This window comes from Pleurodeles waltl, chromosome 2_2, assembly GCF_031143425.1.
Source record: "Pleurodeles waltl isolate 20211129_DDA chromosome 2_2, aPleWal1.hap1.20221129, whole genome shotgun sequence".
Lineage (NCBI taxonomy): Eukaryota > Metazoa > Chordata > Amphibia > Caudata > Salamandridae > Pleurodeles > Pleurodeles waltl.
The window spans coordinates 1,012,598,430-1,012,621,665 of NC_090439.1; the positions used below are offsets into that span (position 1 = coordinate 1,012,598,430).

At 45.6% G+C, this 23,236-nt stretch overlaps 1 protein-coding gene across 6 annotated transcripts in view; it reads right to left on the reverse strand.

Annotated features, from left to right (window-relative positions):
- The window catches only part of ASAP1 (ArfGAP with SH3 domain, ankyrin repeat and PH domain 1), a 1,537,410-nt gene that overhangs the window by 175,169 nt on the left and 1,339,005 nt on the right, over window positions 1-23,236 (reverse strand). For all 6 annotated transcript variants that reach the window (XM_069220757.1, XM_069220758.1, XM_069220756.1 and 3 more), the window contains one exon: window positions 14,719-14,785. In XM_069220757.1, the coding sequence (XP_069076858.1) occupies window positions 14,719-14,785 (67 nt within the window). The remainder of the gene's footprint in view (window positions 1-14,718; window positions 14,786-23,236) is intronic.

Here is a 23,236-nt window from a genome sequence, read left to right on the forward strand (position 1 = left end):
TTGCTGGGCTCGTCTCTTTGACCCCTGGACAGACTCATTGGTGTATCCATGATGTGGACACAGGAGACAGTTTACCTGTCAAAACAAAAAATTACAGACAGTCGGACCAAGTCAAGGAGAGCATGAACGTGGAAGTCCACAAGATGCTGGATTTAGGGGTTATTGAGCCCTCTGACAGTCCCTGGGCTAGCCTAGTGGTCTTAGTCCCCAAAACTCATCCTGAAGATGGCAAGAGAGAAATGAGATTCTGTGTGGACTATAGAGGTCTCAACTCTGTCACCAAGACAGATGCTCACCCTAAAGCAAGAGCAGATGAACTGATTGACAAATTAGGTGCAGCCAAATCCCTTAGTACCTTTGACTTAACTGCAGGTTACTGGCAAATAAGGATGGCACCCGCAGCAAAGGAAAAGACAGCATTCTTTACCCCTGATGGGCATTATCAGCTTACTTTGGATTAAAGAATGCCCCTGCCACCTTCTAAAGGTTGGTGAATCAAGTCCTTTCTGGCTTTGAGTCCTTTAGTGCACCGCATCTAGATGATATTGCTGTCTTCAGCTCCTCCTGGCAGGATCACCTGGTCCACCTGGGGACGATTTTGCAGGCCTTGCAATCAGCAGGCCTCACTATTAAGGCATCAAAGTGCCAGATAGGGCAGGGCACAGTTGTATACTTGGGCCCCCTTGTAGGTGGAGAAAAAGTGCAACCCTTACAGCCCAAGAGCCAGACAATTCGGGACTGGGAAGCTCCAAAAACCCAGACCCAAGTCAGGGCACTCCTTGGCTTGACTGGTTACTGCAGGAGGCTTTGTGAAGGGGTATGGATCCATTATGACCCCCCTCACAGAGCTGATCTCAAAGAAGATGCCCAAAAAGGTAAACTGGACTCTTGACTGTCAAAAGGTCTTTGACACCCTGAAGGAGGCAATGTACTAAAAGCTCCATATTATTCTAAACAATTCACTGTGCAGACAGATGCCTCTGAACATGGGACAGGAGCAGTCCTATCCCAAACCAACAGCGATTGCCATGACCAGCCTGTTGCTTTCATTAGCAGGAGGATGCTCCTCAGGGAGCAGCGATGGAGTGCCATTGAGAGGAAGGCCTTTGCTGCGGTTCGGTCCCTGAAAAGGCTGAGACCATACTTGTTTGGTACTCACTTTATTGTTCAAACTGACCACAGACCTCTCAGATGGCTGGTGCAAATGAAAGGTGAGAACCCTAAACATTTGAGGTTGTCCATGCCCCTACAGGGACTGGACTTTTCAGTGGAACACAGACCTGGGACTGCCCATGTCAATGCAGATAGACTTTCCAGGTTCACCCACTTAGACAATGAAGGCTCTCTTGGGAAAGGTTAATCTCAAGCTCTTCCATTTGGGAAGGGGTTGTGTAAGAAAGTGCCCTTGTTTGCATGGTTACCCCCCCACCCCCCATTTTGATGCCAACTTGACTGAGAGTGTGCTGGGATCCTGCTAATCAGGCCCCAGCACCAGTGGTCTTTCCCAAAAACTGTACCATTGTTCCCACAATTGGCACACAGTTAAGTCCCTTGTAAAAGGTACCCATGGTACCAAGGGCCCTGTGGCCATGGAAGGTCCACAGGGGCTGCAGCATGTATTATGTCACTCTGGGGCACCCCTCACCAAGCACATGCAGACAGCCATTGCAGCTTGTGTGTACTGGTGGGGAGAAAAAGACAAAGTCGACATGGCCCCTCACAGGGTGCCATGCCCACAAACCACTGCCTGTGGCACAGCTAAGTCACCCTATAGTAGGCCCTACATCCCTAAGGCAGGGTGCACTATACCACAAGTGAGGGCATACCTGCATGAACAATATGCCCGTACAATGTCTAAGTCCATTCTTAGAAATTGTAAGTGCAGTGTGGCCATATTGAGTATCTGGGCTGGGAGTTTGTCATTATTAACTCAACACCTCCATTATGGCTTCACTTAATACTAGGAAGTTTGGTATCAAACTTCTCAGCACAATAAACCCACAATGATGCCAGTGTTGGATTTATTGAAAAATGCACCCAGAGGGCATCTTAGAGATGCCCCCTGTATGTTAGCCAAACTGCTAGTGCAGGACTGACCAGTCTGTGCCAGCCTGCCACTTCCAAGCAGTTTTCTAACCTCTTGGGGTGAGAGCTTTTGTGCTCTTTGTGGCCAGAAACAAAGCCTGCAATGGGTGGAGGTGCTTCATACCTGGCCGTGAGCCTCAAAGCCTTAGGCCTCTTGTTACATTGTCCCAGGGCACTCCAGCAAGTGGAGATGCCCACCCCCTGGACAAAGCCCCACTTTTGGCGGCAAGTCAGATGGGAAAATGAGAAAAAACAAGGAGTGACCACTTCAGCTAGGGCCACCCCAAGGTGTCCACAGCTGAGGTGACCCCCTCCTTGCAAAATCCTCTATCTTGGATTGGAGGACAGGGACCAATAGGGTTAGGTCAGTGTCCCCCTCCCCAAAGGGAGTGGACACAGGAAGGGTGTAGCCACCCTCAAGAACAGTATCCATTGGCTACTGCCCTCTGAACCCTGTAATGCTTCTAAATCTAGGATTTTAGGGCTCCCCTGAATGCAGCTCGTCAGATTCCAGGCGACCTCACAAGAAGAAAGAAGGACTGCTAAGCTGACCCCAGTAGAGTTTTCGGTGTTTGGGGTTAACTTGAACCCCAACCTGTGGACATCCTAACCCCTGGAGATTGCAACTGTAAATCTTGTACTTACCTTGAAATTGTGCTAAAGTTTCTTCTCCCCTGGACTGTTTCTGAAAATTGCAGTATCAACTTTTAAAACAGATATTTGCTATTTTCTGGAAAAACATTTAGCTTGCCAAATTGAAACAAAGTGGTATTGGTAAATATGTTGGATACTTACTTGCAAATGTACTTACCTACAACTTGAATCTTGTGGTTCTAGAAATATAGTAACAAAACATATTTTTGTTATATAAAAACAATTGGTCTGGAGTTAGTCATTGAGTGTGTGCTTCCTCTATTGCCTGTGTGTGTACAACAAATGCTTTGCACTACCCTCTGATAAGCCTACCAGCTCGACCACACTACCACAAAAGAGAGCATTAGTAGTATCTGCTTTAGCCTCTGTTAAGCCTATGGGGAACCCGTGGACTCTGTGCACACAATATCTCGTTTTGATATAGTATATAAAGAGTCAGCTCCCTACAGTAGATCATGAGGGAATATTGAATATCTAGAGTCTTGGCAGATTCCACAAAAAGATATGCAGGACAAGTGGCATGTTGTTATAATTCTTTTGTAACTTTCTGAAACATATGCTGCAGAAGAAATGCATGTATGTTTACTTAATTGAGAAAGCATATATGTTACAGACCGCTCATGCTGGAATTGTGGCAAGCATTTGAAACAGGTCTTGAATACATTATTTACTCAGCCTTTAAGTGAATAAAATTTGGACTTATTCTGTATTATGAGTCAGGCACAAAATGGACCTTTATTAAGGAATACCGGGTCCAAAATTGTTCAGGGGTAGTAGGTAGGGTAGCATTTTATCAGGATGGGAAGAATACGTTACCTTCGGTAATGTACTTTCTGGTGGATACTCTGTCCATCTTAAGTTTCCTAACCTTGTAAATCTTCCCAGGTGCTTTTGCTGTATCTGGAAAAACTATGAAATAGCTCTTGCATGCTGGCAGATGGAGCTATTAGCCTCAGTTGAGAGACCGTCCCGCTTCCACATATGACACAGAACCACATACATGGCACCATTCCTGCACAAAGACATCTGTTTCTTTACTTGTCTTTTTCTGCATTCACATATGTGGAGCAAACTGACAGACCGAGATACAACAGAGTGGCCAAATCTAATTTGTAAGCTTAGTAATTTACAAAAGTCCACTCCACAGAACGGGGAGGAAGTTGGGCACTGTGGAATGTGTTGTTAGTGAATCCACCAGAAAGAAAGTTACCAAAGGTGAGTAATTTATTATTCTTATGGAAACTTTTAACCACAGATTCCACACCTTGTGAACTGATACCAAAGCTATATTTCCTTCTAAGAAGAAGGGTCTGCGGAGTACACTACATCAGGAAGCCCCGTTGAAATGAGCTGGCAAGATGGCACTTTCTGAGAACTTGAAAACTGATGTATTAGTGGCTGGTGAAAGTATGGGCATCTGGCAGATGTCTATAGTTGGAACATTCTGAGCCAATGCGTTAATTGCAGCCTTTGCTCTTGTGGACTGAGCCCTAGTTCTCTCAGAAGAGTCCTTTTTTGGCCAAGGCAGAACATATCTACCTAGGTCCATTGAGGCCGGAACTCAGACGGTAAACACCAGTCAATGAGTGTTTTTGGGGACAGCAAAAAGGTCTAACAATGGAATGCTTCATCAGGTGAAAATATCCTGAGCCACCTCTGGGTGCAGGCGCTGCCCAGGTCATCAACAAAATGCCTGCTGGGTGCATCTGCCCTGGTGGAGAGGGAACCTGCCAAGTGACTGACCATCAAGGAGATCCTGTGAAGTTTCAGTAAGTGCATCAGGCTCAAAGCCTCCAGAAAGAGGGCACAGGATCCTAATCTCACCCTGCGTGTTGCGGTACCTCCCAAAAGACGGAATGCATAACAACTTTGAGAGAAAAAAGAATGGCACACAGCTCCAAAAGAGTGGTGCCCTAGTGGTGCCCCCTTAGAGAGTAAGGCCTCTGATCTCTATTTTGGCCAGGCGAGTCCCCAGTCCAGAGATGAGGCATCTGTCACCAACGAGAGCTTTTGTTGGGGAAAGGAGAATGGCCTGCTGCATCTGAAGCTGGCATGCACTGTCTACCACTGGCTTAGTTCGATATATAAATGTTTTTACAAGAGGCCCCACCAGTGCTGAGCTCACTCAAAGTTCCACCAAACAGACAACTATTACATTATCATGATTAATTAATTGGAGACTAATCGCCTAATTTAGAGTTTGATGGACAGGATACTTTGTCAAAAACGTAGCAAATGTTCCATCATTTGCACTAAAAGTACATTATAGGTCATGGCACTTTTAATGTGGCGGAAGGATATCTGTGTTGTTTTGAAGTTTAAATAAGACCCTAATGCGGCAAGCCTGCCTGGAACAGTCAGACTGTTTCAGGCAGTGACCTAAGTATGGGAATACATGCATCCCGACCAACCAAGTTGAGGGGCAACCACCTACAAGATCTTTCGGGACTTAATTAAAGCAAAAGAGCAGGGATGGTGAAATGAAAGTACAAAATACACTTCATTGCATCCTTACCTTCCTGGATTGCCTGGGCGAAGGAATTCCAGAAGTCTTTGGGCAACATGAACAACATCTCACTTTCATGTCCCAGAGGGCAAGGATGTAGCAGCCTATGAGATGCACAGCATTTAATGATCTAAGCACAAGTTTAGCTGGAGACAAGACTCTCTTGCCCTCAGCATCTATCTGATTCTATGTCTGATAGAGCAGTGAGGAAAGTATATGGACTGACTTTGCTCATGGAAGCCTGAACAAAAAGGATCTCAAGAGTAGGATGTTGCATTAGGAAGGTCACCTGATGAGAGTCTGTGTTGTGGTGCAATAGGGTGACTGAAAGGAGGGGTTGAGCAAGTTTTAGACTAATACGCCATGAGGGACTACACCAGGGCTTCATTAAACAGGAGTAAGGGCTTGGAAGTCGAAGTCCCAGGATAGGCAATCTCAGGTAAAATTTTAGCCGTAGACTCTACTGTAGGCAGTTGTATGTTTAGCACCTATGCAGCTCTGCAGATCAGGGTATTTCCTCTGTCAGGAATCTTAAGAGTGGTTTCAATTTCTTCCCTGCTGAATATCCAAACCACTGGCATTTGACGATCAAGATACAGGTCACCTCAGTGCAAAAAGAGGGAGCAACTGGTCTGTCTCCTCGTCACCATCTTCATTGTGGGTGACATGCTAAAGACCTTGAAGCGCATCAAGATGAGAGTCAAAAAGGAACTATTTTTTCTGAAACTACTGCCCTTGAGGCAAGGGGAAAGGAGGAAAGTTATCCTCAATCTGAAGTTTTGCACCTTTGTAACTGTGAGGTGCATCATTATAGCGGCCATAGATGAAGCCAGTACGGGATCTGCAATCCGAGTTAGGGTAGAATTCAGTACTAGCACCAATGAAGCCGGATTTGGCAGATACAGGAAAAGAAAGATCACTACCAAAAGGTAAGTAACCTTTTCTTCTGATGGAAACCTCTACATGCAGATTCCTCATCTATGAACAGATTCCCAAGCCATGCGCCCCCTCGGAGGTGGATATTAAGGAAATGCAAATGAGGAAATCCCTTAGGATTGAGTGAGTGAAACAGCCATACCTTCAACCTCAGAATCTGAATAGTGCTTGAGAAATGTGGAGGGAAACTCATGTCACCACTTTATATACCATTGGTGTAGGAAAATGGCTCCCTGTTGCAGTTACCCCCCACTTTTAGCCTGATATTGATGCTGACTTGACTGAGATGTGTACTGGGACCCTGCTAACCAGGCTCCAGCACCGGTGTTCTTTCACAAAAAATGTACCATTGTTTCCACAATTGGCACACCCCTGGCACACAGATAAGTCCCTTGTAAAGGTACCAATGGTACCAAGAACCCTGTGACCAGGGATGGTCCCTAAGGGCTGCAGCATGTGTTGTGCCACCCTAAGGGACCCCTCAACTAACACATGCACACTGCCATTGCAGATTGTGTGTGTTAGTGGGGAGAAAAAGGCAAAGTCAACATGGCATCCCCCTCAAGATGCCATGCCCACAAAATACTGCCTCTGGCATAGGTAAGTCACCCCTCTAGCAGGCATTACAGCCCTAAGGCAGGGTGCACTATACCACAGGCCTGTCTCTTGACTCAAAGAAAACTGCAACAGCGACACATCCGACGGCGACCAACGACCTCTGAAGCCTCAGAGGACTGCCCTGAACCAAAGGACTCCTGTGAGCAGCGGCTTTGCTCAACAACAAGCAACAACTTTGCAACTCTCTTGCAACTTCTAAAGACTTCACTCTTCCCGCCGGAAGCGTGAGACTTCACCCTCTGCACCCGACCCCCCGGCTCGAGCTCCAGAGAACCAACACCACAGGGAGGACTCCCAGGCGACCTCGTGAGTAGCCCGAGACGACCCCACTGGACCCCCACAGCAACGCATGCAGAGAGAATCCAGAGGCTCCCCCTGACCGCGACTTCCTGTAACAAGGAACCCGACACCTGGACCAAGCACTGCACCCACAGCCCCCAGGACCAGAAGGAACCGAACCTCAGTGCAGGAGTGACCCCCAGGTGACCCTCTGCCTAGTCCAGTTGGTGGCTGGCCTGAGAAGCCCCCCCTGTGCCCTGCTTGCACCACTAGAGAGACCCCCGGGTCCCTCCATTGAATCCTATACAAAACCCGATTCCTGCTTTCCACACTGAACCCGGCCGCCCCTATGCCGCTGAGGGTGTGTTTTGTGTGCCTACTTGTGTCCCCCCCAGTGCTCTACAAAACACCCCTGGTCTGCCCTCCGAAGATGCAGGTACTTACCTGTAGGCAGACTGGAATCGGAGCAACCCTGTACTTCATAGGCGCCTATGTGTTTTGGGCACCTCTTTGACCTCTGCACCTGACCGGCCCTGAGCTGCTGGTGTGGTAACTTTGGGGTTGCCTTGAACCCCCAACGGTGGGCTGCCTCTGCCCAGGAACTTATTCTTGTAAGTGTCTTACTTACCTGACAAACTAACCATTACTTACCTCCCCCAGGAACTGTTGATTTTTGCACTTTGTCCACTTTTAAAATAGCTTATTGCCATTTTAACAAAAGCTGTATATGGTATTGCTCTAAGTCGAAGTTGCTCACTTACCTGTGTGGAGTACCTTGCATTTTATGTATTTACTTCAAATCTTGAACTTCTGGTTCTAAAAATAAATTAAGAAAATATATTTTTTTATATAAAAACTATTGGCCTGGGGTTAAGTCTTTGAGTGTGTGTTCCTCATTTATTGCCTGTGTTTGTACAACAAATGCTTAACACTACCCTCTGATAAGCCTACTGCTCGACCACACTACCACAAAATGGAGCATTGGAATTATCTAATTGTGCCACTATCTTACCTCTAAGGGGAACCCTTGGACTCTGTGGACAATATCTCTTACTTTGAGATAGTGTATACAGAGCCAACTTCCTACAATTGGCATCCCATTAGCCAAGGACACAATTGAAAACTTAGCCCTAGAGGAATGGGCTTGGATTCCTTCAGGTGATCTTGTGTTTGCCAATGAGTAGCATGTCTGGATTCACAGCAAAAACAAACAAGAAAATGTTCTCTTTTGAACTGCCTTGCTTTTCCAGTTGTCTGTTCCCCAAACGAAAATGCCACTACCATGAAGTCTGTCCACTCAGGGGCCCCATCAAAACCCTGACCCCACCACACCTACTCCAGAGGGCTGCAACCCACTACTGCCACGCTCGCACCCATTCTGAATACCTCCACCTCTTCACTTCCCAGATGCTGGGAAACACACAACTGTCCTCCCATTGATGAAGAAACCCTCTGCTGACACTTCAATGCTTGACAACTACACTCCAATCTCCCTGCTACCACCAAATACCACAAGGCTCACCAACTCCTTAACACCACTCAGTCTGCTTTCTCTGGACAGAGGACACACAGAGGCTTTCAACCTCCTGGACATTTCCTCAGTGTTTGACACAGTCTCCCACCCCATTCTAATTCAATGCCTACATGATGTCGGAATCCAATGACATGTACTTGATGGATCTGATCCTTCCTGATTGGAAGGGCCAAGTCAGTCAGCCTGGCGCCGTACACCTCAGATGCGAAGCAACCTCATCTGTGGTTTCTGTTTGGGCCTGACCCTCCTAAACATATACATGATCCACTCTAGTCAGCATCATCTGCTCTTATGACAGCAACAACCTGTCTTACACTAACAACATTCAGCTCATTTTCTTCCTCACAGACAAAACTTTCGGTACCCGGATCAAGTTAAATGCCTACATTTAGCAAAGCACCCTTTTGGCATGGTTAGCTCCTACTTTGTGCCTAATATCAGATGTGATTTTGACTGGAAATGTACTGGGTCCCTGCTACCCAGGTCACCAGTGCCACAGTTCTTTCCCAAAAATGCACAGTTGCTCTCCACAATTGGCACACTCTTTAGCAGCCTCTGTAAGTCCTTAGCAAATGGTACCCCTGGTACCTAGTGCCAGGGGTACTAAGGACAGTCCCTGGGGGCTGCAGCACCAGTTGTGCCACCCCAGAGACCTCTCACCAAACCCACACAGTGCTGCCACTGCATACTGTGTGTGTTGGTGCAGAGAAAATTGAAAACACCGACCTGTCACACTAAGGCAGGGTGCATCAGGACACATGTGAGGGCTTATATGCTTGAGCAGATATGCCCCTGCTATGTCGATTCTGAGGCATAGTAAGTGAACAGGGAAGCCATTTTAAATACATGTGCTGGACACTGGTCACTACGAGTTTCCCAGCTACATGCTAGCTTCTCTGAACCTTGGGATGTTTGGTATCAAACATCTCAGAATAATAATCCCTCACTGATTCCAGTGACTGATTTATTAATAAACGCACCAAGAGGGCACCTCAGAGGTGTCCTGTGAAAACCTACCAGTTACTAGTCTGCTGACTAACTGGTCCTGACCAGTTCAGCCATCACAGATGCGTTCTGCCCCTCCCCAAGGTGGGAGCCAGTGCTCTCAAGGGCCAGAGACAAAAGTCTGCACTGGGCAGGGGTGTAAACACCTCACACAGGCAGGATGGACATTCCAGGGCAGGAAGTTTCAAAGGCCTAGTCACCTTTGTAATGCAACCCAGGTCTCTCCAGATGGCAAAGATGACCGACACCCCTATCCTCATCCCACTTTTGGTGGCAGAGCAGATGGGAAAATTAGGCAGACTAGGAGGTGTACCCTCTTCATGCCAGCCCCAGCCCTAATGTGGACGAGGTGGAGTGGACACCACTTTTTAAATTCCTCCAATTTGCTTGGAAGGAATTAAGCTACTAGGGTTATGTCCACTTCCCAATGGAATTGGTCATAGAAGGGGTGTAGTCACCCTAAAAGTAGGCAGCCCATTGGCTACGACCTGGCACTCCCTGCAACTCTCCAAAGGTGAGTATATAGGTGGCTGCTCTGAACCCCAGAACTCAGATCCTGACGACCCAAGAAGACACGGACAAAAAAAAAAAAAAGAGTTGCACCTGCAGAAGAGGAAAAGAAGCAGCAGCTGACCACGCGGCATTGCCTGCTGACCACCAAGGACTTTGCCCAAGATGTTGACTCGTCCAGCCTTTTATAAAGACTCAAGTCTTCCATGAGCCGCTGACCTGCTCTGCAACAAAAACTTCGAAAAAGGAACCCTGCAGCTCCTGGTACCTCAGAAACCCGACACCTGAAGTGACCTCTGCACCAACATCAACGACCCCAGGTGAAGCCAACGGTTCCAACACAGTTCCCCAGCTGTCCAGAGACTGACTCCAGTGTGGTCTCATCCATCTTGGACTCACCCGAGACGCCTGCAGCTTCTGCACCACCCCAAACGCCCCCAACCTGGTGGTGAGAGAAAACCTGACACCTACAGCAACTACTACTCCAGTCGCTCCTGACCCGATTCAAGGTGGGTCACTGATGCCAATGACGTCCCCTGGCTCCGAAGAGTTGGAGTCCACCCTAGGTCCACCCCTCGCCAGACTCCCCAACAATGCCTACAGCCTGAACACGCAGGGCCCCCTGACCACGAGTGCTCCCGGACGAGAAAACGTGACATCTAAAGAAACCACTGCATGTGCATCCCCTGGGCACAGGAGAAGAGGACCAAAGGTGCACCCACGTCCCCGAGCACCCCAAGTCTACTACCTACCTGCTTGTTGTCCATGACTGGCTTCCCCGCCAGAGCCTGTTTGTCACAAGGTCCGACTCCCATAAAGACCAACAACTTACTGCACACCCCTGCACCCGGCTGCCCCAGTGTGACCTGCTGGTGTGGTTTTGATCAGTGCCTAGTACTCACCTTTGCTCCCTGAGCTCGACCTCATAAGTCGTTGTTAACCCTACGTTTGCTGAACATTGTTTTCCTCTATAGGATTCAAGATGCGAGAACTGAAAAATTGCATTGTTGATTTCTGTAACTGCAAAGTATTTATGCTTAAAAGTCTACTTATCTAATTACGAAGTTCTTGGGTTTGAAACATATATAAAAATAAATATTTTTCTAACTTGGTTTATTCATTAAGTGTGTGTCTCATTTATTGCCTGGGTGAGTACAACAAATGCTTAGCACTACCCTCTAATAAGTCTAACTGCTCGCCCACACTACCACAAAATAGAGCATTAGTCCCATCTACTTTTGCCTCTGCAAAGCCAAATGGGGATCCCCTGGACTCTCTGCACAGTGTACTTCATTTTCGTGCGCTATATAGAGAAACAGCTTCCTACAGTAAACATCTTGAATTTATGTTTTTTCAGATAGGCATTGAGAGACTGCAGATCCAGCACAGAGCAGAGGCTTCCATTCTTTTTCAGCACCAGACCAACCACATCCTACTTTTGGTGTTGGCACCTCCCTACACTTCCTGATGGAGCAAGTAGATATGGTACTTTATCAGCCATCCTAGAGATGGAGGCAACGGTCAAGGGGTTTCCACGCACTAGAAATAACCCCTCTGCACAATCTGGAACACCCACTTGTCAAAAGAGATTTTGTTTTATTGGAGCAGGTGGTACCTGATCCTCCTGCCAACAAGATGGTTATGTTGGGTGGAATGCTCACTAAAGTGGTTGGGAGGTTGTGGCAGCTGGAGGAGCGAAGGACTGATGGAGGGTTGGGGGAATGACAGCGCAATGGGCTTGGATCCGGCATCCTCTGTGGGATCTGTGACTACAGCCACAAAAAGTTGGGAAGACTGCTGGGCTGAGGGAGTAAGGCTTGGTATTGTGGATGGCAATAGGAGCACCAGCCAAACCCCAAGAAAGGGACAAAAGGACTGTTTCTGTGGTTGGGAACCCAGAGAAAGGCCCAGGGATCTGGGGATAACCCAGTTCTCACAAAAATGGATGATGCACCTCTGTGAAAACCTTGGTCTTGACCTCGCCGGCTGGCAGTTGTAGGTCAAGAACCTCCACTGCCTTATGCATCACGGTCACAAATGATGTGCCTTCATCTGAAACAGGACCCAGAGGAGAAAGCATGTTGGAGTCTGGGGAGTTATCAAGGCCACAGGCATCACCCAGCTCCTCATATTAGTTTTTTCCTGGTTGGTGTCCTTCTCAAAGGCCCATACCTCTCTTCTTCACCACCACCATTCAGATATGAAGGGTGCCCTAGAGTGGAAAGTCCAGGGTTTAATCTGGCCTGGATGGCACCAGAGTTGATGCTGAGCAGCATCCGGGAGACGTCGTCTCAGAGTCAGAAATCAGAATAGGCTTGTCATCCAGCAGCGTCAGGAGGACTGGGGCTGGGATGGGTGGAAGCACCCATGTCGCCATCAGACCAGATCCAGATGGCCCAGCTGGCATCTGAAGGTGGGGTGAACTGGGTCCTGAAGGCACATCAGAGGGAGTTAGTGGCCCTAAGATGGCCCCTGCCCAGTATTTCAGTTGGGCAGCGGTCACTCCGGATCCAGGGAAATTAAGTAAATGAGGAGCAGAGCTGGCTCTCCAGGTGGAGCACAGGAGTGGGGCCTCAAAGTCTTGCATTTAGATGGAGAAGCCGAAGTGTGCTTCATCACCATTTTCTTGTACTTCTTGGATTGACCCCACTTTGAGGTTTTGGAGGGGAAAGACAACAGTCCCCTCAAACTTCTATGAGGGCGGTCTTGAGCTCTCCCTCTGGAATGGGAACGGCGAGGAGCCATCTTCTGCTGCGCCACCAGGATCCCCACTTAATCCAGGAAAACGGGCACTCATGCGCTCGTCAGCATGAGACTCGACTACGGCAACGCACAGTATGCCGGCACCACGCAGAAACTCCTAAAGAAACTGCAGAATGCCTCAGCCAGACTCATCCTGAACATCCCACACCACAGCCACATCACTGGCCACCTGAGAGACCTTCACTGGCTACCTATCAACAAAAGAATTACCTACAAGCTCCTCACGCACACCTACGAAGCCCTCCACAATGCCGGACCTGCATACCTCAACCACCGCCTCTCTGACTAAACTCCCACCAGACATCTTCACTCTGCCCAATTGGCCCTAGTCATCATCCCACGGATCCGTGAGACCACTGCTGGCGGAAGATCTTTCTCCTACCTCGCTGCGAAGACCTGGAACTCCCTCTGCCTCTGCACCTCAGGCAATCACCACTGTTGCCACAACTCAAGAAGGACCTCAAGACCTGGCTTAAGAACTAATCCACAGATCCAATCCCCCACCCCACTCATCGCCTTGAGACCCTCACAGGTGAGTAGTCGTGCTTTATAAGAATCATGATTGATTGATTGACTCTCCCACTCGCAGATCGCCTTGGCGTGCATTGACTTGCGCTCGATGCAGGCCTTAGGGTTGTGGCCAGATACCAAAGACAGACCAAATGGGGATCAGAAACAGACATTTGCCTGGGACATTTCCTACAAGGTTTGGGACCTGAAGGTGTTAGGGACATGTCCATAGGACACTGGAAGCAATTGTTCGCAAAAGGGCCGACAATAATTTTAAAAAGTGGTCAAAAAGTGACTGAGGTAGTTTCTCCGGATCTGCGCTGTTGGCGTGGAAGGAGCTGATTTCCACACACGAGGGTAGCATCTATGTAGGCACCACCGCACACCTCCCTTACTGAGCTGATCGACGCCTACTATCGGGATTCAGAATTACTGCTCTAGATTTTCTGGATCCAGTCTGACACCTGGGGAATCGGTGATTAGAAGTATCTATCAGAAATTTTGATAAATCTTACATTCTTGTTGCATATCATGCGAGTGCTATCACTAAGGGAACTTGTCGTATTGAATGTCTAAATGTAGACGTTTCATACTACAAGCTCCATAGAGTCTGGAAAGAGCCTTTTTATGTGACTCAGCATTATGAAATAAATAACTTTGGGACTCAAAAAAGGGCGGGAAAAAAACAAGCGACAACAAGCCCACAGGAAAGCTGCCCTAGGGGTTGAGGAAATCCAGAAAGGTGAAAACAAGCAAATAGGTTTGAAATAAAAGCAGAGATCTGTGCACACAACAGGCAGAAGAAATCTGAACTATTGTGGCCACTGGGGGGAGGAATAAGAGCACCTCTACCTCCATAGCAGGAGTTTGGGTTACTTCTAATTAGATGGATACACTTCAAAGAATGGTTCTTTATCTTGTTGCTATGACTTGCTGAGATATACTCTACTATTGTATGTTACCTGGAGGCTCCCACCTCAGCATCAGGGAATGATTCAATAATTTGAATCCAAGAAAGATCTAGTGATGGAGGACCAGTGTGTCACTACTAGACTGTGGGGGGGGGGGGGGGGGGGGGGGGGGGGGGGGGCATGAGGATTTTTGTATAAAATAATTCTGGGCCCAGCCTTGTATTTGGGTGATACTTCCTAATGAAGAATATGTGGGGGAAAACATCCTTTAGAACATTACCATTATGAATTATGTAGATTATAATAAAGTAAAATCATAACTGCTAAGTGTAGTCCCAATGAAAAGGAAATTCTGCTAGGCATACAGGCATATAGCAAGGCATATAGTTATGTAAAATTAAACATACCTTGAGTGAGATATTCTCTCAAATGTGTTCATGGCCCTATCAACTGAATATGATGCCACATCATTACCTACAAAAAAACATAAGGTCAGTAAAGTTTATATTGGAATAATGATATGCAAATAACTTGGCATTTGAAAAATACGTGTTTAGCTCAATATATGAGAAAATTGCTACATACTTTGCACGGTTAAAAAGAGTTTCAAGTGTAGTCACATGCTCACACACACCTTATTTGGGGTGTCAGCACTCATAAAAGATGAACAATGACACTTACTTAGGTCCTCAGTACTGGCAAAGATAAAATGAGCATCACTAGAAAATTTGAAGAAATAATTAACAAAACATACTCTCTAGAAACTAGGGATCCCGGAGCAGATTGCCACTCTCCAGAGCATCATACTTGTGAAGTGTAATGGGTAGAAACAACTTTTCATGCATCTCTCTTGGCATGTACTACAGTACCAAGTGTAGCTTGAAGAACAAGGACACAATTTCTTTTCACTCTGTTACCAACATTCCACTTCTACACTGACAAGAAAAGCACAACTAAATGTCAAATAGACCTCTCCTGAGGAATATGGTGAACATCTGTTCTTGTCCCACTAGTCTCTCCCCTTTGCCTTCCCCCTTTGTCCTCCACCTCCCATGATTCCTAAATCAGTTCCCTACCATCTGTCGTTCCCTACTTCCTTCTGCCACTGCCTCACATGTTCTCTTTTTCCCTGCATTATTTATTAACTCACCACCCTCCACTTCTACCTTTACAACTTCTAATACATATTCCATTCCCTCACTGATCTCCCTTTCACCATTCAACTACCCACACTTACTCCCCTCTAGACACAGTTCCCCATCTCTGCTTCCACTCCCTCCTCTGGCACCCTCTTTACCAACTTCCACTTCAAACCTCTTTTTACCCCTTCCATTCTCCTATCCGTCCCTCACCCCTATCTACACTCCTCATCCTCTTTACTCTCCACCTCTTCTCAAATTCCCTTACCTTCACTCTCTGCCTATCATGGTCTCTTCCCCTTCTCTATATCATGGGGCCTGCTCCATATTCTATCTCTGCCCCTTCGATCTCCCTCTTCAGTCCTCTTACTCTTCATTTTCTGCCCTGCTCTTCTACCCTCCAGCCTCCACCTATGTTCTTCCCCTCGACCCGCACTATCATTCTCAACTCTTACTCTTTTCTGTGCCTTCCTACCCAGCCTCCTTGCCCTATCTCTCTCTACTCCCTTTGCATTCTCTATTATCCTGCTCCAACCTCAAACCCATCCTCTGCTCCCTATTTTCACCCTTCCATGCCTTTCTAGTCCTTCTTCCTTCTCCACTCTCTCTTTTGCCATTACTTCTTTCTTGCCCACTCCTTCCTCCTATCCACTCCAAAATCGACTCATGATGTTATGTCCTCTGATACAGGTTTTCCTTTCCCCTCTCTTGTTGTTAATTTTCCTGTTTAGACATTGTCAAGTTTTTCACCAGTGGGTCCATGTTAGTTGTACGACCGCTGGGTCACTTATGTTTCATGTAAAGCCTTCACAGTAATCAGCGCTATATAAATCTGTTGAATACATAAATAAAAATATTTTGAAAGCAGACCACTAACAGTAGGAGGAAACTGTGATAGTCTTCTTCAATATATTTACTATATTGAGTATGTCATCCAAACAGATGGGACAGTGCAGATAAAAAGCAGAACTATATTTGTAAATCTAATTTTTCTTAACCTACGCATACATATCACCAGTGATAACTTTACAGTAATCAGTTATGCTCAAGCAAATAACAAAGGCATATAATAAAATTGTTAGTGTTTGATGAACACAGAACACACTTTCTTTTTTGAGAAACTCTTATCTTTTCCATTGCAAATAATAAATAATGTGTAATGCACAACCTACATAGTAGGAAAACGTTACTTATCCAGTAGACATCTGTTTGTGGCATGCAGTGCTGTGGATTGACATGCTTTGCAAACGTCCGCCATCTACTATTGAGCTCGGAGTGTTACAAGTTGTTTTTCTTTGAAGAAGTTTTTCAAGTCACGTGACTGAGTGACGACTCGTCATGATAATACTGCGCAAGGGCACAGAGTCCTTTGTTAGATTGTTTTCCCACAGGCGGGTGAAGTAAAGAGTTTGTACATAGATAGATATAAGAAATGAGATGTCCATGCAATGTATATACAGGGAGTGCAGAATTATTAGGCAAGTTGTATTTTTGAGGATTAATTTTATTATTGAACAACAACCATGTTCTCAATGAACCCAAAAAACTCATTAATATCAAAACTGAATATTTTTGGAAGTAGTTTTTAGTTTGTTTTTAGTTTTAGCTATGTTAGGGGGATATCTGTGTGTGCAGGTGACTATTACTGTGCATAATTATTAGGCAACTTAACAAAAAAAAATATATACCCATTTCAATTATTTATCATTACCAGTGAAACCAATATAACATCTCAACATTCACAAATATACATTTCTGACATTCAAAAACAAAACAAAAGCAAATCAGTGACCAATATAGCCACCTTTCTTTGCAAGGACACTCAAAAGCCTGCCATCCATGGATTCTGTCAGTGTTTTGATCTGTTCACCATCAACATTGCGTGCAGCAGCAACCACAGCCTCCCAGACACTGTTCAGAGAGGTGTACTGTTTTCCCTCCTTGTAAATCTCACATTTGATGATGGACCACAGGTTCTCAATGGGGTTCAGATCAGGTGAACAAGGAGGCCATGTCATTAGATTTCCTTCTTTTATACCCTTTCTTGCCAGCCACGCTGTGGAGTACTTGGACGCGTGTGATGGAGCATTGTCCTGCATGAGAATCATGTTTTTCTTGAAGGATGCAGACTTCTTCCTGTACCACTGCTTGAAGAAGGTGTCTTCCAGGAACTGGCAGTAGGACTGGGAGTTGAGCTTGACTCCATCCTCAACCCGAAAAGGCCCCACAAGCTCATCTTTGATGATACCAGCCCAAACCAGTACTCCACCTCCACCTTGCTGGCGTCTGAGTCGGACTGGAGCTCTCTGCCCTTTACCAATCCAGCCACGGGCCCATCCATCTGGCCCATCAAGACTCACTCTCATTTCATCAGTCCATAAAACCTTAGAAAAATCAGTCTTGAGATATTTCTTGGCCCAGTCTTGACGTTTCAGCTTGTGTGTCTTGTTCAGTGGTGGTCGTCTTTCAGCCTTTCTTACCTTGGCCATGTCTCTGAGTATTGCACACCTTGTGCTTTTGGGCACTCCAGTGATGTTGCAGCTCTGAAATATGGCCAAACTGGTGGCAAGTGGCATCGTGGCAGCTGCACGCTTGACTTTTCTCAGATCATGGGCAGTTATTTTGCGCCTTGGTTTTTCCACACGCTTCTTGCGACCCTGTTGACTATTTTGAATGAAACGCTTGATTGTTCGATGATCACGCTTCAGAAGCTTTGCAATTTTAAGAGTGCTGCATCCCTCTGCAAGATATCTCACTATTTTTGACTTTTCTGAGCCTGTCAAGTCCTTCTTTTGACCCATTTTGCCAAAGGAAAGGAAGTTGCCTAATAATTATGCACATCTGATAAAGGGTGTTGATGTCATTAGACCACACCCCTTCTCATTACAGAGATGCACATCACCTAATATGCTTAATTGGTAGTAGGCTTTCGAGCCTATACAGCTTAGAGTAAGACAACATGCATAAAGAGGATGATGTGGTCAAAATACTCATTTGCCTAATAATTCTGCACTCCCTGTACATATTTACAATATATGGTACTGCGACGGCTACAGGCCACAGGGGAGGAGGGAGGGCACATGTGAATCTACAGCACTACATGCCACGAACAGATGTCTACTGGGTAAGTAACATTTTCAGTTTGATGGCATGTGTAGCTGTAGATACATAAGCTATGCACAGACTGTAAAGCAGTCCCCTCCAAAAAAGCAGTGGTCAGCCTGTAGGAGTTGGAGTAGCTTGGAATAATGTCCTAAGTGCTGCCTAGCCAACATTTGCTTGTTGGCGAGCTAACACATCTACACAGTAGTGTTTAGTGTATGTTTGAGTTGTAGACCATGCAGCAGCTTTAAATATGTCTGCTATTGGTATGTTACCCAAGAATGCCATTGAAGCTCCTCTTTTCGTAGTGGAGGGAGCTTAAGGAGCTACTGGTAACTGTCTTTTAGCTTTAAGATAACAAGGCTGAATACATTTCACTATCCATCTGGTTAATCATTTTTTTGAGACTGGATTACCCTTGTGAGATTCTGAAAATGCTACAAAAAGCAGTTTTGACTTTCTAAATTCTTTTGTTCTGTCTATGTAGTACATGAGAGCTCTTTTAACATCAACGGTGTGTATGGCTCTTTCTGCAACTGAATCTGGCTGTGGAAAGAAGACTGGCAAATCCACTGACTGACTGATATGAAAAGGTGAAATTACCTTTGGTAGGAATTTTGGATTTGTCCTAAGAACTAATTTGTCTTTATGAATCTGAAAGAATGTTTCTTCTAAAGTGAAAGCTTGAATTTCACTAACTCTTCTTAAAGAAGTTATTGCTACTAAAAAAGCAACCTTCCATGATAAGAATTGTAGGATCCAAGCATGCATGGGTTCAAATGGTGGGTCGATAAGTCTTGTGAGCACAATGTTTACATTTCATGCAGGAGCTGGAGGAACTCTAGGTGGGATTAATCTCTGAAGTCCCCCCATAAGAGCTTTATTAGCAGGAATTCTAAATAGAGAAATAGGTTCCCTCTTTTGAAGATAAGCTGCTATAGCTGCTACATGAGGCCCAATAGAGGAATATGCCAGATTAGCTTTCTGTAAGTGTAACAAATAGCATACAATATCTTGCACTGAAACATTAGGTGGATCAATATTTTTGGATTGACAAAAGTACACAAAATGTTTCCATTTAGCAGCATAACACTGTCGAGTTGTGGATCTGCGTGCCTTCTTTACCATATTCATACCTTCAGATGGAAGTTGTAGGTAACCAAACTCTATTATTTCAGGAGCCATATCGTAAAATGGAGTGTGCTGGGATTTGGGTGTCTGATATGACCTCTGTTCTGGGTCAACAGCACAAGTCTGTTTGGTAGCTTGTGATGAGGTAGCACAGATAGATCCAGAAGTGTTGTGTACCAATGTTTACATGCCCATGTGGGAACTGTGAGAATCAAGGTGAGTGAAGTTTGTCTCATCTTCTTTACCAGAAGTGGAATGAGTGGGAGAGGCAGAAAAGCGTAAGCAAACATCCTTGACCATTTCATCCATTCAGCATTGCATTTGGATTGTGGGTGTGGGTACCTGGATGCGAAGCTTTGGCATTTTGATTTTTTTTTGTGGCGAATAGGTCTATGTCTAGAGTCCCCACATTTGAAAGTATTTCTGAATTACTTGTGGGTGAATTTCCCATTTGTTGACTTGTTGCTGCATCCTGCTTAAGAGGTCCGCTAGTTGATTGTCCACCCCTGCGAGATACTCTGCCACTATTTGAATGTGAATCGTCCATCTCCAAATTGACTGGACTAAAAGGGATAATTGGGATGTGTGTCTGTGCATCTGTCCCTGGTTTTGCAGATAATACATTGTTGTCATATTATCTGTGTGTATTAACACTACTTTGTGTGCAATTTGTGTCAGAAAAGCCTTGAATGCTAGGAATACTGCTAGTAATTCCAAGTAACTTATGTGGTAAGTTTGTTGGTTGGAGTCTTATTCCCCTTGTATGGTGAGATTGTTCAGATGAGCTCCCCAATCTGTCTGTGATGCATCTGTTATGATGGTGGTCTGAGGCTCAGGGTCCTGAAAAGACCGCCCTTTTGACAGATGAGTCATTCCACCATTGCAGAGAGCGGTAAGTCTGGTGGTCAACAACACTAGATCCGGAAGTTGACCCTGTAATTGCGACCACTGTTTGAGAGGCATTGTTGCAGTGAGGGCATGTGCAGTCTTGCATTTGGAACTACGGCTATACATGAAGCCATCATTCCTAATAACTTCATTGTATAAGTGTGGTTGTATTGTAGTTGAGATATTAAGTGTTGAAGTGCCTGAATCCTTGCTGGGTTTAGGTGTGTTAATCCCGCCTGAGTATTGAAACTTTCTCCCAAATACGGCTATATTTGTAATGGTAGTAGGTGGGATTTGAGGTAATTGATGGTGAATCCCAAACTGTGTAGGAGATCTATTGTATACTGAGTGTGTTGTTTACAGACTTGGCTTCCTTTATTAGCCAGTTGTCTAGATTTGGAAAGACATGTATGCATTGCCTTCTGAGGCATGCTGCCACTACTGCTGAGCATTTGTTAAACACCCTTGGTGCTGTTGCTACTCCGAATGGTAGTACTTTGAATTGGTAGTGCTTTCCTGCGATGACAAATCTTAGGTATTTGCGATGTGCTGGACGTATGGTAATGTGGAAATATGCATCCTTGAGACCTAATGCTGTCATGTAATCTCCTTTTTGTAATAAGGGAATGACATCTTATAGAGTGACCATATGAAAGTGTTCTGAGAGAATGTATAGATTGAAAGGCCTGAGATCTAGAATTGGCCTTAATGTGCCATCTTTTTTTGGTATTAGGAAGTATCGCAAATGTACTCCTGATTCCTGTTGGGATATGGGTACTAACTCTATGGCTCCTTTGAGTAGTAGTGATTGTAACTCCTGTTTCAGTAGATTGAGATGGTCCTGAGTAAGTCTGTGTGAACGGGGGGGACAGTTTGGCGGAACAGTAATGAGTTCCAGGCAATAACCATGTTGGATAATTGACAGAACCCATTGGTCTGTAGTGATGTCTTGCCATTGTGGATAAAAATTGACCAGTCTTCCTCCCACAGGAAATGGGTGGGCTGTGGGGATGGTGAGTGAGTCACTGTTTAGTTGCAGCAGAGGAACCTCTGGAAGTGGATGGTTTGCCTCTTCCTCTATTATTGGATGCTATGTAGGAACCTCGAAATTAACCTCTTGTGTAAAATTACGAGGTGTGTTTTTGCAGTGAAGTGGATGTTGTTTCTGTGGCTGCTGGCTTGAACCCACCTCTAAATTGTGGCCTACAAATGCTCCCTCTAGCAGGTGTAGTGTATAATGCACCCATTGCTTTGCCGTTTCAAAATCTTTCTTCAGCTTTTCTATATTTGTGTTCACTTCTGGGCTGAAAAAATGTTCCTTGTCAAAGGGCATGTTTAAGACAGCTTGTTGTATCACAGGTTTGACACCTGAACATTTTAATCAAGCATGTCTTCTGATGACTACGCTGGTGTTTATGCCTCTTGCTGCGGCTTCAGCTACATCTGTAGCTAATAGCATTATTGAAAATTGCCTGTCCTTCTGAAACTATTTGCTGTTGCTGCTTTTGATGCTCTGGTAGAAGGTTTTGTAGCAATTCTTCCATCTGGTCTCAGTGAGCCCTGTCGCATCTAGCTAAAAGAGCTTGGGAGGTAGCTATTTTCCAATGCTTTGCCGCTTGTGAGGCTACCCTTTTACCTGCTGCATCTAACTTTTTGCTTTCTTTCTCTGGAGGAGGAGCATCTTAATAATATGAGATGAATACCTAAGCATCCCAGGTTGCATTGGGAGGCATTGCTATTCCTTATGTGTGGATGTTAGTGTACTAAAAAGGAAATCCTCCTCTATGGGGTCTGTGTGCATCTGCACAGTATGGTATGCAGCTGCTCTTGCTAAGACCTGATTGCATGCTGTAGTGTCTTCTGGTGGAGGAGGTCTAGAGGGGTACAAGTCTGGATCGTTTGAGGTAAGGGGATCCGAGTCGTATAGATCCCATGGGTCTGTATTTTGCTGGATAACACTAAGATCATTCCTGTGTGGTGATGCTGAGGATGTCTGAGGAGAAAATTGCATCTCATATGTGGGTGATGATGGTGGTGGTGTGGAAGGAGGAAAAAGAGGAGAATGAGGTGGGGAAGGCTGTTTCTGTTGAAAAGCTTTTTGTCTCTCTGTCCTTCGAGACCTTTTTTGGTGGAGATCCAGCATCTAATGTCTCCTGAAAGGTTAACTTCCTTTTAATAGTCACCGAAGAAGCAATTATTCTTCCTGTGCCCTTTTGAATTTGCAATTTGTGCTGTCTAGTATCCATGACCGCTAAAATTGGTTGCATGTCTGAGGTTTCTTGTGTGGAAGTAGTAGGTTTACTACTTGTAGCTTTCGGCTCTGAAGGTTTAGTCACAGAGTGTTTTGCTTGAACCGAAAGTATTGGCTCTGAAATGGATAAATGCTTTTTCGGCACTGAAATCTGTGTGTCTACTTTTCGGCTCGGTATCGAGGCAGCTGGAACAGTCTGTTTTGTCGGTGTTGAATGCACTTTGGCCTTTTATCTCGGTGGTAAACACGAAGGTTGGTCTAGCGGACTTATTTCTCAGATCCGACCATGGCCCGAAGGCAGTGGAGGATGGAGGCCAGTGCTGAATACTTTTTAGATGTCTTTGGGTGGTGTGATGGGGCAAGTGTACTCACGTACTACACCAGAGGTATGGAGTGGCTGTCCGCATCGGAGCA